The sequence below is a fragment of the Watersipora subatra genome, chromosome 2 (genome assembly GCF_963576615.1).
Source record: "Watersipora subatra chromosome 2, tzWatSuba1.1, whole genome shotgun sequence".
Taxonomy (NCBI): domain Eukaryota; kingdom Metazoa; phylum Bryozoa; class Gymnolaemata; order Cheilostomatida; family Watersiporidae; genus Watersipora; species Watersipora subatra.
Genome location: NC_088709.1, coordinates 75,446,393 through 75,462,794, shown reverse-complemented (window position 1 = coordinate 75,462,794; position 16,402 = coordinate 75,446,393). Strand labels below are relative to the sequence as shown.

The following is a 16,402-nucleotide window of genomic DNA, read 5'->3' as shown; positions in this document are numbered from 1 at the left end:
AAATTTACCATTAACAGCGGCAGTGCTATGCATTTACTAAAATAACTTTGAAAGTAATGGAGTTTACTAAACCAGGCTGACAGAACCTTGTTAAAACAAGTTGGTTAGAAGACTTTAGAATATAATATGGCAGACAAATAGTAGAATGAACACACTCCAACTAAAGTACTTTAGTTCCAAGATCACAACTAGAGAAAACATCAAACATATTAAAGGCCTCTTGCTTTAATGGCTAATATAGAAAGTTCTAGAGCATTTTGAACAGAGCACAAAATAAAGTTGCTAAAAACGAGACTGTCATAGAGCTATGTTAGCCTAGAGAGTAAAGTACCTGACTTGTCTCTTACTACACAGTCTCTTAATAACACAGTTACCATTACCCTGATAATTCTATGATAGTGATGCTGGAAGCAGCCCTCACATCTATATTTGGTGCTGATGGTAGGAAATTTTAATGAGGGAAACAGCCTAAGCAGATGGTAGAATAAGGTACTGACCTGGTTGAGATGGAACCACGTGATGTAATCTGGGCTGAAGAGACCCGACAATGTATGGTGGCTGGTGAGCTGAGCTCGAAGATAAAAGCAAATAATTAGGCTCTGGTTTACTAGTCGAAGCCTCAGAACATAGATTTGCTTTTATCGCTGACACAGCGCAGCAGCATGGCTTCGCCAATACTTGACCTCTGCAACAGCAGAGGTCAACAGAACTTGACCTCTTTTTACCCAACAACACAGCCTAGTTCCTTTGATAGTAGAATATCAGTAGTAACCAAAACAAAACCTGCTCTGAACTAATAAATTATTTATTTCCCTTCCAACCTTAGCCGCTTCTCTGACAGGTTTTTCGACAAGAATAAGATGAACTATATAAAATTGTGTTTTACAAGATCGTGAGCTAACCAAATATTATTATTTTTATAAAATTAGTTATTAATCATCAAATATGAGTTAATGCGCCTGCAGTAGATTAATTATGGTAGTTGAATGTTCCGAAAGAAGAACTGTTCAGCTGGAAATACTGTACACAGTTTTGTTGATATTACAAACTGAATTCATTCTGCTAGTTTAGTTATTAAGCTAGGACTAGTCATGGGGGCTAAAATCTCTACTATGACCTTTAACCTTGACATGGTGTTCATTGTACAGTACAAGTTCACTGTTAAAGGTTGACTTGTAACAAAATTCACATTACAGTTATTTGGTATCAAAAGATTCACCATGTCTTACTCTGTTGTGTTGTAGGTGCCAAATGTATGGAAAAGTGATTACAAGCTCTTAAAAGCTCAAAAACGAAAAGCCGCCATAGATTGGAATCTCTTTATTTCTCTGACGTAGTTATGAAATTTATTTATTGTCTTGTCACGGATGTTTTCACGTGAATTGAAAAGCCAATAAAAAGCTAAATATAAAACTTATCGTAGCACTAGTTTATGACAAACACTTCGGGTTTTACAGAAGACCCCATATTAAATATAAATGCTCGCTACTTCACAGTTTTGTTTTGGCCTGGTCTAATCGGCAAGTCGTAATCTGATCATGTGACCCAATACTTCGCAAATAATTTTTGCAGCACTTTCCGATTATCACAGGTGACCAACAGGCTCGTCATGATTATCAGACAATGATATGTACTCCTTTGAGGTAAGGCTAAAAAATTAAACGAACTTTTACGGCAAGTTATAAAATATCACTGCTAAAAGTGACAGCATTTACAATGACGATAAAACAGACGCGTAAGAACAATAGACATGGTTTTATTGAATGCGTAAAGTATATTTGTGAAAATATTTCGACGAATAAGGTTGCATGAAAGTGTAAACAGAAACCATTTTTCACAATTACGTCACATTTGAGCCGTTTTGGAAAGAGAATCCAAACTACGGCGGTCTCGTGTGGCTGCGATTAACTGTTCGTTTTTGAGCTTTTAAAAGCTTGTAATCACTTTTCCACATATTTTGCACCTACAACACAACAGAGTAAGACATGGTGAATCTTTTGATACTAAATAACTGTAATGTGAATTTTGTTGCAAGTCAACCTTTAAAGATAAATTTACACAGAGGTTTTGTTGATATTATTAAAAAGGTAATTTTCACCATTTGAGATGGTTTTTCTATGTTTGAGGTGGTCCAACTGTCAGGACGTTTCAAAAGTAAAATTAGCAAAATTTAGTTGTGGTTAAAACGCTCAGATCAAACGAAATCGTGGTTATGATGTCTTTAGTTGCAAAGAGGCCAACAGAATAGAGATTCACATCCCTGCAACTTGAACACAATAGTTGATATCAACAATAGCAACGATAACAACTAGTGACATCATTTTGCAAGTGATTCTCTTCGGACCGTTTTCAACTATGATCAATCTTTGTCAATTTTAATCTTGAAAAATCTTGACAATTAGATCACCTCAAACCTCAAAAACAACCGCAAATGATAAAAACATACCAGTACTTTTTGATGAAATCCACTAAAAATTTTATGAACATTCATCTATTATTCAAAGGAGAGAAATCAGGGATATTCAAGTATCTGTGACTCACGCTGGGATAAACCTAAAGTAATCATTGTAGAGGATGGGTGGCCCCTGTTCAGTCATTACTGGAGGAGGCAGCGTGTGTGGTTGCTGAACACTGGCTGTATACATAGATAGCGAAGTCTGCAAGAGAAGCCTATTATATGTTAGCACTACTGAATGCCCGGCGTTGCCCGGGTAATAAGAGTCTTTGAACAAAAATATATTTTCATGTAATATATAACAACAGTTACCATTCTAACTTTCAAATTTCATAACATAAGAAAAGTGTTTTGTGCAGTTTAAATAAATTAATAGAACAAATAAAGCAACTGCAAAGGTTTTTAAGCTTTATCAAACAACTGTAACTTTCAAACTTTATTTTGTGAAGAAAATGTTTTGTGCAGGTCAAATAGATTTAAATAAAATAAAACTATAAAACGGTTTAGATGTAAATTTGAAATAATAACCAAGTAATAGCTAAATAAAGTCTGTTTTATTACAATTTCAATAAAATATGATTTGGTAATGATACAATTAATACAAATTGAAAAAACAAAATAAAAATCCTGAATATGTTGAATTAATAATAACCATTAAAGGATAGAAGTGTGTTTATAAAAAAGGTTACTGTTCCACCAAAAGCTATCCATCAAAACTTTGGATACGACGATGCTAGTACCTCTCAATACTGGTAAGAGTGTAAAAATGAGAATTTAAACTGTCTTTGTTGGACCAAACGGAGAAAGAATGTAAAGGCTATTCTTACTCGAGCTAATACAATTGTCCGCGTAAAAAGTATTAGCCTTTACCGATTTAGCAATTGAACCATACAACAAACCGGAAATAGAATTTAATGAAACACGAAAAAGCATCATTTTTTATAGAGTTATAGAGTTCATAGAGTTTCAATTAATACATAATTTAGTGTGTGCGATCGAGAAAAGGGTAAATAGCGTATTCAAAGAGTGATAGAATCGTAAGAACAGCGTAGCTTGGTAACTGAATGTACGTTAAGAATCTTGAGGTTGCGATCTTTGTGAGTTCGAATCCAGCAGAATGCAAGCTTTCAATTCCAAGATTTAAAAAGCTAAAGCTGGTGATACCCAAGAACATACCAAAGGACACACATACAGACACACATACAGACAACTTTGAGATTTATTTATCTAGATATACAACCTATCCCACTCTAACTTTTACACTTCATATCAGGAGAAAAGTGTTTTTTGTGCAGTTCAAATCAATTAAGATTTTATTTATCTATTTTATTTATTTATTTTATTTATATTTTATTATTTTATTTATATTACTAACTTCAATAAGTAGGTTGACCATATTCCAACAAATACATTTTCACATAAATATATCAAATACATTTGGTATCAATTCAATTCTTTATAAGAAAATAATATACTGTATATAATAATATACTATAATATATATTATTACAAATTATGTGTATATTATATGTAATAATATTTACTGTAACGTAATCAGGGGTGTCAGAAAACATATTTGATAATAAATCCTTGTTTGTTTTAAAAGAGAGAAATGAAAAAATACCAAATACTATTATGACTGATACTGAATTACTGTGCATTCTTTAAAGATACAACTGAATTTACATAAAATTGATTTTTTTGAGCAACAATTGTTTGTATTTGATGTCAAGTTGAATCCTCTGCTACAATAAATATATGCCTAACCTCCATACTGTGATGTTCTTCAGGAACAGCATAATAGTTGGCAGACGATTCATAGCCTTGAGTTCCTATGATGGCGCTCAAGGCATAATTTTCATCATCTAAAATAATTTTCTCATGACTCTGTGATGGCAGTTTAAAGATAATGCCCTGCACATTTGTTCAACTACATGTATATAAATATGGGCACAAAAGTTGGACTAGACTTAATTTGGTATAAATTATTTTGTTGTTTAAATATAATCTCTTTTCTTTACTAATACAAGTACCCCGGGAGTCTCGAGAGCCGTAGATCTTGAGATGAACCAATAAAGCATAGAGAATAAGTATGTACACAATTATTCTATAACCCTGTAAGGCTACTGATAGGCGCAGGTGGTGGCGCGCCCAGCAAAAGTCACGGGTACAAATTTGCATAAGGCAAATTTGTACCCAACCTCTGTCTGTGGCTTTCGAAAGGCAAACACATGCACACACCTCTTATTATAGTAAAAAGCATTCTTTATTTTTCTAACCATAGACATAAGAAACTTATTCAGTGCAAATTTGTAGTGTAGACAACAACGACATGCTTCCTTTTATAGTATTCAGAGGCACAAAGTTACAGAGGATTACTTTAAGTGACTCCCTTTGTACTTTGCTCCGACATAAACTATCTATACGCGCAAAACGCAGCATCAAATTTACTGCTCAAAATGGATCTGTTTGTAATGAGACAGAAGATAGTCTATAAAATATACTTTGTTCCCGAGTTTGAGCCATTTTCAAACTTGACTCCATTCTCATAGAGCAATATATAGAGCTCGTAACATGGCTAGAAGTGCAACAAGGCCTTACTAGATTCATTCGTTCTCTCCCAGCAAAATAACTCTTTCTATATTACATTTGTACAGATACTCATACCAGCAAGCTATCCCCAAATGCATGTGATTGAATTATTGTTTCGGCTCAGCCTAATTGCACACTACGTTTAATTTGGTTTAATCTTGTTTTATATAGATCACCATCTAAAAGTACCATACCTCTGATGATGGTTGCAGCTCTTGCTTGTGTTCCTCGGAAGTTTCTTGGTCGAGGAGTCTGTACTTTCCTAGAGAATTATATATGTTCAATTTAATGTTAACTATTTACTTTTGAAGGTCTTCCAAAAGGTTTTGTTTATCAAATATGCCCTTTTGCAAACAAGTTAAACTAGAATTGCTAATAAACAACCTTTTGCCTACTTAAACCCAAAAGCAAATCTTTTGAACTGTTGCAGCCCTAACAGCAAACTTTGAAAACTGCTCCAGCCTAGCAGCAAACTTGGTGAATTGCTGCATCCTTAGCAGCAAACCTTGTTAACTGTTGCAGCCCTAGCAGCAAACTTTGTGGACTTTTCCAGCCCTAACAGCAAACTTTGTGAACTATTGCAGCCCTAACAGTAAACTTTATTAACTGTTGCAGTCCTAACAGCAAACTTTGTTAACTGCTGCAGCCCTAACAGCAAAATTTGTTATCTGTTGCAGTTCTAGCGGCAAACTATGTGAACTGCTGCAGCCCTAGCAGCTCATTTTGTTAGCTGTTGCATCCCTAGCAGCAAACTTTGTTAAGTGTTGCAGAGCAGACCAAGCCTATATGTTGAAAGCCAGAAATTTACATTCAATTTTTGTTGCACGAACTTTATGTACAAACATTACTTTAAGTCCAAAAAGACAGGTTTTCAGACAACATAAACTAGTTAGTAACTACCTGCCCCAAATATACAATACTTACTATACGATAGCTACTACACTAGAGTATTAACCCACTGAAATTAAAGTATATACTACCTATCTGTTGCTGCAGTACTAAAAATACTTTTTTGGATTGCTGTCGAACTAACGGTAGACTTTTGCTAAGGCCACAGCCAAAACTAATGACAAACTACTTTTAAATTGATGTTGTGCACAGCTTCCATTACTATAGAGTGAAATACAATAAATTTCATTGGCTGTTTGAAGTAACATTTAAATTGAGAAATCATTTCATTGCTAACAGAAGCAAAAGCTTATACACCAGCACGGAACAAGACTGAGACAGTGTCATAAGACTTACTTTGAATCGTGCTGCAAATAGTTTTGTATTAGGTCAAGGTCGGCGGTAGATGTAGAGTGATTAGAAAGTCTTCTCGTTTGTGTTTCTGCACTGGAACTGCTGACGGTGTGCTGATCAGAGACTTTTCTTGTTTGTGTTTCTGCACTAGAACTGCTGACGAGGTGCGGATCAGAGACTTTTCTTGTTTGTGTTTCTGCACTGGAACTGCTGACGGGGTGCGGATCAGAGACTTTTCTTGTTTGTGTTTCTGCATTAGCACTGCTGACGAAGTGCGGATCAGAGACTTTTCTTGTTTGTGTTTCTGCATTAGCACTGCTGACGAAGTGCGGATCAGAGACTTTTCTTGTTTGTGTTTCTGCATTAGCACTGCTGACAGAGCGCTGATCAGAAGCGTTTCTCGTTTGTGTTTCTGCATTAGAACTACTGACAGAGTGCTGATCAGGGACTTTTTTTGTTTGTGTTCCCACACTAGAACTGCTGACGGAAGGCTGATCAGAAACTTTGCTCGTTTGTGTTCCTACACTAAACCTGCTGACGGAGTGCTGATCAGAGAATCTTCTCGTTTGTGTTCCCACACTGGAACTGCTGACGGAGTGCTGATCAGTGTTATCTTTCCATTCCGTAAATGTTTCAGACCTACCACAAATTGTATATACCGGTATGTTTATAGAGATTCTCTTGCTGAGTGGACGACTCCAAGGTTAGTTATTTTATTAATGGCTGCAACTTACTCAGCATATAAATATAATTTGACTTATACTATAACAGTATTTATATTTAGTTATATATTATATTACTTGACTAGATGAATGTTTGACGTTGTACGAGTAATAGAAAAGTTTTTGCATAAAAAATTTATTTTTAATTAGCTAAGTTTCTTTACCCAATTAATTTGAGTAACTTAAGCTAGTAAACAATAAGAGCCGTTATTATAACTTAAGCTAATGTTACGAAAACTGGTTGTGTCATGCTCTTTAGGCTTGCTAGCTGAAGCGTAAATCTGCATTAGCGTGAATATTTCAAACAATCGACATTAAAGACTTACAGGTATAACAAGCACGATGTGAGCTATTATTCTATTGTATTGCAAGTATTGTATTGCATTGGTTTAATGGGTTAGATCGCCCATCTCCAGACCCGAAGGTTTAAATCCAATGTGAAGCAGATTTTTTGTTCCTAAAACTATGTCGCTATAACTGGAAAAACGAAAAACGAACGACAAGCATTTGAGCTTTATATAGATTTGGACTCATCAGTCGAGTATAGGGTGGTGCGCCCTAATGTCAGGCAACCTGCACCTACTCTACCAGCATGCTAAAATGCAGAAGCTGTTTGTCAAATAACTATATTACAAATAATTTAAATAATCAGTAGGGGCGCCTGCTGGTGACCACGAGGTCCCAGGTCCGATCCCACCCCAGCCCATTTTTCTGGGGACTGTTTTATGGCCTCCACGATAAATGCATAAACCAATGCCACACCAGTTCAGAAATCCCTGATCAACGGTCTGCAATTCGTGTAGCTGGACAAGGACAAGGCAGTGACAAATTGGCTTCCACTTGAAAATGAATAAAATGGACTAGGGCTTACACATAGTTATTAGATATTCTGAAGCACCATTAATAAAATAAGTAACTATAGAGTCGTCTACTCATCCCTAGAGTCGCTGTGAATAATGTTTTTGTAACATATTTTTTAGATCTTTTCACATAAGTATGTAATTGTTTATGCAAACATTTGAACACCTTAATTTCACTCAGCTTACAGATTCTAACTGACAGGATGACTCAGGGCTCGGTAGCTGCGTACAAACAACCATTATATAAACAGGTTGTTTTAATTAACCTGGTAAGACTTCAAAGGTTTACCAAGTTCATACTCCCTGATTACGACTAGAATATTAACAATTGATAAAATAAATTATTTTGCTCTGAACAAAAAACCAAAATCCAGTCTTTAACGCACTAAGAAATTGATACAAGTTTTCAGGTTTTTATGAATTTCTTTTCGCGAGCATTTATAATGTTGAATGTTCTAGAAAGTAGTAGTTGAAACATTACTGACCCCTCTGTGTTAGCCTGCGCTCCAATACTTTTATTTTTGATTGCTTTGTGTCTAGAGTTAGGGTTTGGTGTGTTGTCAAATGATTCAGATCCACACTTGAGAGTTGAGTCTATGGACTCTTCTTCACTTTCTTGTTCTGTTCGTTTAATGAACTTACTCTGCCTGTATTCGGTTGGTCCCGTATCATTGTCTGTAGTGTCTCTCTCAGTTGTGCTATTTTCCTCATCTGTAATTCTAGTGAATTCTTCAGATTCGCTACTCGTCTGCAAGCTCTTTCCTATTGATGTTTGTGCGGATCGTCTGGAAATCACTTCTTCCTCGCTTTCATAAAATGACTCTGTTTGCATTATTTCATCACGCTGCGGACTCTTGGAACGTTCAGAATTTTGAATCCAACTTGCATCTCCGTCAGTTTCAGTATTTGGATCAGTGACTGCAGTCTCCGTTGTTATTGTCTCGTATTCTGTACTGAGTGAGACAGGCTCTTTGCGTTTGTTGCTGGGTAGGGGTGGCATACTTCTGGGGGGAAAAGTAGGCGTTTTGGAAGAGCTGAGAGAGGATTGAGGTACGTTTGCTGGAGCCTTGAACGTAGCTAACTCACTCTGCTCTCTGTAAAAGTGAAACCGCAGCCAAACTGAAACCATGTACAACAATGTTGTAAACTTGGTGCTAGCAATGCAATGTTGTACCAGCTAAAACTAAACAATATGTATCTTTTTGCCACAAATAGATAAAAGGTTGTGATCACTTGTAGGCCAATAGGTATTCCAACACAGCCTTATTGGTTGAGACCTTGTCATGCTGACACTTTTCACAAAACCTTTATCAAAGCCGCAATAAAAAAAGATGTTCAACCTAGATATAATAATTGCACATCCAAAAACAAGATGAGCCAATTTCCAATTTAATTGGAATAATATTAGTTGAACAAACACAATTATGAGCTAATTATCAATTTATCAATGATCATATTTGTAATGTTCATGACCTAATTACTCATGAAATACTAGTTGTAGTCATTTTCTAGTTACTGTCATATAACATCAAAATATTTATAGATTAAATAAGAAACACTAAGTAACATTTATGACCTAATTACCAGCAGAATCTTTAATAATATTTATGACCTAATTACCAACTAATAAATGTTAATAGTCTAATTACATTACTTATAGAAGTGTGATTAATATTTATGACCTAATTATCTACTAATTAATGTTAATGGTCTAATTACATTACTTATAGAAGTGTGATTAATATTTATGACCTAATTACCTACTAATTAATGTTAATGGTCTAATTACATTACTTATAGAAGTGTGATTAATATTTATGACCCAATTACTTATGAGATTAGCAATGAAATTTATACCTTAGATACTTACTCGAACGATTCGACTGAACTTTGTGAGGTTTCGCTGGTTTCTACCAGCCAGGTTTCACTGTTGTCTATTTGGCAGTTCTCACTGATTTCTACTTGACAGCTCTTACTGACTTCTACTTGAGAGCTCTCACTTGTCTCTACTTGGCCGCTCCGACTTGTCTCTACTTGGCAGCTCTTATTTGTCTCTATTTGGCCGCTCTTACTTGTCTCTACTTGGCCGCTCCCACTTGTCTCTACTTGGCCGCTCCCACTTGTCTCTACTTGGCAGCTCCTACAAGCTGCTGCCTCCCAGCTGTCACCAGCTACTTCTATTATCGTTTCTTTTGCAGCCTCATCTTTCACAAGTTCTGCTAAGCTGGTCTGCGCCATTTCACTACAGTCCAGTGTGTAAGAAATCTCAGAGATTTCTTTCAAATTTTCTTCTACCACTTTTTTCAACTCTTCAGCCGAGGACTTGATCTTTGATGGGTCAGACCTCTTGCTGACTCCTTCCAATTTAGTGGGTAAGGCTTGCAGTCGAGGTGTAGGATTTGTAGGCCATAGAGCTGGCTGAGATGGATTCTTAGATTTACATCTGTCAACCTGAGGTGATACTGACGGTGTGGTATACACGGTCGACAGGCTTTCTTCTTCACTGCATTTAATAAAACTAAATATATATTTTCAAGATTACTAAATAAAATAATAATATACATGTGAATACTATAAGTATTACATACTATTATTGGGTCAGTAAAGAGTCTCGCAGTGATGTAAATGTAGAAGGTAAATGAGGACAGAATTTGACAATTAGAGACAATTCTGACAAGTCTGATCATTTCTGTTTTTACAAGCCCAAGTTTTTTATAACGTAAACATAGCCTAAATATTTCATAACTAAATATTATTCTTTTACTATTTACAAATTTCATACTAAGAGTGGCGACGGTTTGTAAAAAACTAGATGTCTATTGAGATCCTGAGTGCAATGAAGGCATTTGAGGTGACACAGCAATAGAATACCTTAGATTTTATTTTAGAGTTTATATCTAATCGTACATCAGAAGCGCTTTGGTTCAGTGAACTTGTAGGATTGCATGTATTCATGTGAGCTACTATATCTTTTCCTAAAGATGGAAAAAGATTCTTTTTTCTGAGCTATAAATTTAACTTTTATTTATTTTAGCTTCTAGATGCGGAAGATGTTTTTCTGTGGGTCTCTGCTCTTTGTGAGTTTTAGCCTAAACGACACACAAAAGTATGAGCAGTAAGAAATCTTTATATATGTAGGTCCCTATAGAACTACAAGATTAAACCCAGTTCTATAGAATTTCAGTTTAATAATCTCTCTATTACATTTGAGTTTAATTAAGTACAGACCCTAAACGAGAGGAACAATGAACTCTAGGAAAAGTCACAAAGCATCCTTTGATTGAAGCATTGAACAATCTTTTCAAATTTGAACATTTGAAAAAAACCTCACACTAAATTTATCTGATGAACAAAAAAAGATTAAAAAATGTGAGCTAATATTAAATATTTATGCCTATACAGTCAAACCTCTACATACAAAGCTACAGTCAAACCTCTACATACAAAGCTACAGTCAAACCTTTACATACAAAGCTACAGTCAAACCTCTACATACAAAGCTACAGTCAAACCTTTACATACAAAGCTACAGTCAAACCTCTACATACAAAGCTACAATAAAACCTCTACATACAAAGCTACGGTCAAACCTTTACATACAAAGCTACAGTCAAACCTCTACATACAAAGCTACAGTCAAACCTTTACATACATAGGTACAGTTAAACCTCTACATTCAAAACTACAGTCAAACCTCTACATACAAAGCTACAGTCAAACCTCTACATACAAAGCTACAGTCAAACCTTTACATACAAAGCTACAGTCAAACCTCTACATACAAAGCTACAGTCAAACCTTTACATACAAAGCTACAGTCAAACCTCTACATACTAAGCTACAATCAAACTTCTACATACAAAGCTACAGTCAAACCTCTACATACAAAGCTACAGTCAAACCTCTACATACAAAGCTACAGTCAAACCTCTACATACAAAGCTACAGTCAAACCTCTACCTACAAAGCTACAGTCAAACCTCTACATACAAAGCTACAGTCAAACCTCTACATACAAAGCTACAGTCAAACCTCTACATACAAAGCTACAGTCAAACCTCTACATACAAAGCTACAGTCAAACCTCTGCATACAAAAGTACATTTAAACCTCTACATGCAAAATTACAGTCAAACCTCTACATACAAAAATACAGTCAAAATGAATGTGATGGAAAATATATGTATATGAAAATTCAACTGTATAAGTAAGTCACTTTACTTCGTCATAAGCGATTTCATCTTGATCACTACTAGCTTACTACAACTATCTGCTTTGATGTGCACTGACTAAAGAATACCTTGTACGCGAAGCACGAATGATGTGAACAAGACCCCGCAAACAGCTGCTTTTATTATACAATTCCATGGTCAAGTCCAAACTTTCATATTGCATTGAGGCATGGGACAGTGCACCTCCCACCCATTTTACAAATTTAATAACACTTCAAAAACGCATGATAAGGACCATTCACAAAAACCCTGCCTCACCCACACAAAACATCTTTTCAAATCATCATCCCTACTACCTATCAGTTCACTTTATTCATACCGCATTATAATTTTAGCTCATCAAGAATTTTATTGTAGTTACATCCCTCGCACAATATATCAAACCTGATTATTAAATTCCTGTCTAAATCTCCAACAATCTTCCCGTGCAGGCTATCGCAGGGTGGATTTCCAACAAGCCATTTTTTGGAATCAACCACCTAAGTCTATTAAAGGCATAGAGAAGGTGGCCAGTTTCAAGAGAGAGTTTAGGTTGCATAATGTAACAGGTGAATAAAACCGATGACGACAAGCCCAACTCCACGACTAGCTATGCTATTGCGTATTATAGGCTTCATCACTCTTCCAGCTTTTTTTCTTTTGCCTAATTAATTTTGTTGATGAAAATAAATCACAAATCAAATCACAAAAGACTTGGACTTATTCGTCTAATCAGACTAACAGCATGGCTAGAGTACTTACTCTGAACACTCTTTTCCTTCATTGTTAACTGTAGTGTCTCCAAATGACCAATCACTTTTAAAAACTTCAATTAGAGTGGGTACCTTGTTATTTCTATGTTCCTTGTAGGATGGTGCCTGAGTTAATCCAACTTGCTTAAAAATACATATTTACAGCTCATCAGGTGTAAGTAACAGTATAGGAATAGTAGTCATAGCAGTTGCATTAGTGGTAGTAGTAGAGATAGAAGTTGTAGCATTAATAAAAGAAATAATAGTAGGGTAAATATTACCAGTTACTGCAGTGGTAGTAATAAAATTAGTAGTCTCATTATTAATAGTAGTATTAGTAGCAGTAGTAGTAGTAGTAGTAGTAGTAGTAGCAGTAGTAGTAATAGTAGTAGTAGTAGTAGTAGCAGTAGTAGTAATAGTAGAAGTAATAGTAGTAGTAGTAGTAGTAGTAGTAGTAGTAGTAGTAGTAGCAGTAATAGTAGTAGTAATAGTAGTAGTAATAGTAGTGGTAGTAGTAGTAGTAATAGTAGTAGTAATAGTAGTAGTAATAGTAGTAGTAATAGTAATAGCAGTAGTAGTAATAACAGTGACAGTATTAATGGTAGTATTACTAGTGATAGCTGTAGTAATGTCGAAGAGCATCTTATCACATCTATGACAAATTTATTAACGAGATTTCGCAGTTCTGTAAACAAAATGCCTTTCTTGGAAAATTAGACACATGTGTAGCAGAGCAGTAATATAAATGAATAAATCAAGCATGCAAGGTGTGACAACCCTTAGCAAGCATTGGTAAGCCATGCAAGATATTAGCTGTATGGTATAGTAAGAATACTTAGTAAAGTTTTATTAAAATGGAAACTGAATAGCATAAACTACCCTTATGCTTACCGTATTACCATCATCTCCGTACGCCAAAGCATCGATTTTGACTTTATCGACCCGTGGTGACTCAGCTGGTGACAGCGGTCCACCAACTACAGTGTCTGAAACTATCAACATATATACTGTATTACTTTCATAACTTTTGATCTTTTTACTTATATATATATACCTTATATCAACAGTAGAATCTTTGTGAACCAACTGCCACACTGTCAGCCTCTTACTGAGTGGCATGTAGGTTAGTCAAACTCTATTGCGTTCAGTCTAGAACATCAGGACCTATGACAAGCTCTGTTGTTTAGTTAGTAGCCCATGTACTTGTTGTAGGATTATATTTATATCTTTAGGACTTGCTCATAAACACTCATTAATCACTGATGCTAAATTAGCACACTCGTTAGATGTATCTTGAGATTCCGATACCACTATAAAAATATATATAATATAGCTGTAAAAATAGCCGCTCTATTTTAAGCATCTTATATTTTATTGTTCGATTAAGTTGAAGACTTAATACCATAATAATATGCGTATGATATGTTATATTTTAAAGAACTGATCCAAAAGTTTCACTACCCATGAGAAATGTAAGAGTATTGATAGCCAAGCCAAAGGTCACTAATAATCAACAACCTACTGATAGCCCTTCCTATCGATAACTTCGCCTACTGGTAACTTCACATACTGATAACTCTGCTTGCTGATAGCTGCGCCTACTGACAAGTTTGTCTTCTGATTACCACACTCGGCCAAACAAAATTATAGCTTGCGTGTGTTACTAGAGTGTTACTAGAGTGTTACTAGAGTGCTACTATGTTGTTTACCCAAATTATTCTCATTTCCATACCCAGAGGCAGACCTACAGCAGGATAGCATGACTAAAACAATCAGGCTAAACCAGTGACAGATAAATCTTAAACTGAAGCGTGCTAAAACTATAAGGTAGCTAAGATTGCTAGTAGAATAGCCGACTTGAGTGAAGTCCAGTCGAATAGTTGACAACAATTTTTCAAAGAAAGGCTCTTTAGTTTAATACTCGCTATTGTATTTCATCCTAAATAGACCATCATGAAAGTTTAGTCAATTCCTCTACCAATTATTTATTATTATTATACATTATTATTGTTATTTTACAAGTGAAACTGACCAACATAACAGCCAAAAATATGATACTTAGCTAAACTACTTGATAGAAACTAGATAAGATACATCAAGTTACTTGATATGTTGTAGTCATTGGAGTTGTCTTCTGATGAGGAGCTGCTGTGAGGCTGCTGATGGTGATCATCAAAGAACTGGTTTTCATAAGGATGCCGAGCGAACATCTTTAACTTTGATAAACTTTACTAATAATTTTCTTTGATTCAAGTCTTTATTAGTAATTGCAATACATGTAACAATGCTAGCAGAGCACAAAATATGTATAATATTTCTACTGTCCTTACTATTGTCGGAAAATCAATGTCTTTATTTCTATTGTTCTCGCTGAATGTACTGTATATAAAATAGAAATAAAATTAGCTACTTTAAAATATAATCATCAATAAAAAATGTCTTATGCGAACGTCTGCAAGGGATTACCTTCACATGCAACTTCATCATACAAATTTCTCAACATCTGACGTAAAATTTAGGCAAAATAATCAATGAATGGTATTCAAAATTTCTCAAATAATTAAATTAAAACTAATAGGCTACAAATCAAAAAGTAGTTGAAAATGATTAATAATGTATGAACTTATTTAAAATTTACCTCTAAGTTAAGTTTAAATATGTTAATATATAATCTATAATTATATTATATATTAACTTATTTAATATATTATGTAATAGTTGTATTGTAAAGAAACTGACCGTGTTTTTCGACTTGCTCCACAAAAATTAAACCACTTGAGTACAAGGCGATGAGAGTATATATTTTGCAAATATATACATGTATAAGGGTACAGTCAAATATGCAACAAATTAATTATTGTTATTATTATAATTAATTATAATTAACCGCACGGTGTGAGATTTCTAGGTGCTCTGCTCTCTGTTGCTTCTGCAGCATCTCTTATAGTCTCTTAGAGCGGTTAGGCTTCAACTCTCGGTTGTAGGGCAGACCCTCGGCAGGTCAGAAGCGTTACTGAGGGCCGTGTCGTCTACCGAGTTGGAGCTTGGCATCAACAGTTTTCTCTCTCTTGGCCCTGGCGATTGGTCCCTACAATATATTAAATACTTTAATAACTATACTATTATATATATTAAATATATTATATTATGATGCTATATAAACAGCATTGTAGCTGTCAGGTAAAATTTTAGCCATAAAAGTTGTCTAATTTTAATAGGCTCAACTCGTAGAGTTAAGAGTTCTCTTTCAACGTAATTATTTTGAAACAACATTAATTTTATATGCACGTATATACATGTATATTTACATAGTTTTTGTATATATATAGGTCTAGCATATATATATATACTAGAAATAATAAGAATCGTTTTTGATTTTACATGCTTTTACTGACAACCTTGACTGTCAATATCTATACGAGATATATATATATAAAATATATATATATATAAAATATATATATCTCATATAAATATTGACAGTCAAGGTTGTCAGTAAAACCCTGTAAATATCAAAAAGGACTCTTGTGTCATTCTAGTCACAATAAGAGAGACAAAACTTCACCAT

The 16,402-nt window shown here is 34.8% G+C and overlaps 1 protein-coding gene across 1 annotated transcript; it reads right to left on the bottom strand.

Annotated features, from left to right (window-relative positions):
- Positions 1–468: 468 nt before the first annotated feature.
- LOC137388569 (serine-rich adhesin for platelets-like) lies at positions 469–15,044 on the bottom strand. Its single transcript, XM_068075051.1, has 9 exons — positions 14,939–15,044; positions 13,726–13,826; positions 9,742–10,322; positions 8,357–8,965; positions 6,293–6,928; positions 5,242–5,309; positions 4,223–4,320; positions 2,542–2,657; positions 469–685 (listed from the first exon to the last, which is right to left on the bottom strand). Exons 1-9 carry the CDS (start codon positions 15,042–15,044, stop codon positions 469–471), a joined length of 2,532 nt encoding a protein of 843 aa, XP_067931152.1.
- Positions 15,045–16,402: the final 1,358 nt, after the last annotated feature.

Coding starts and splice junctions, on each gene's coding strand:
- LOC137388569 (XM_068075051.1), bottom strand. CDS start 15,044: ATGTTCGCTCGGCATCCTTATGAAAACCAGTTCTTTGATGATCACCAT. Junction 5,310..6,292: donor TATTTGCAGCACGATTCAAA/GTAAGTCTTATG, acceptor ATAATTCTCTAG/GAAAGTACAGACTCCTCGAC. Junction 4,321..5,241: donor AGCTGCAACCATCATCAGAG/GTATGGTACTTT, acceptor AAATTATTTTAG/ATGATGAAAATTATGCCTTG.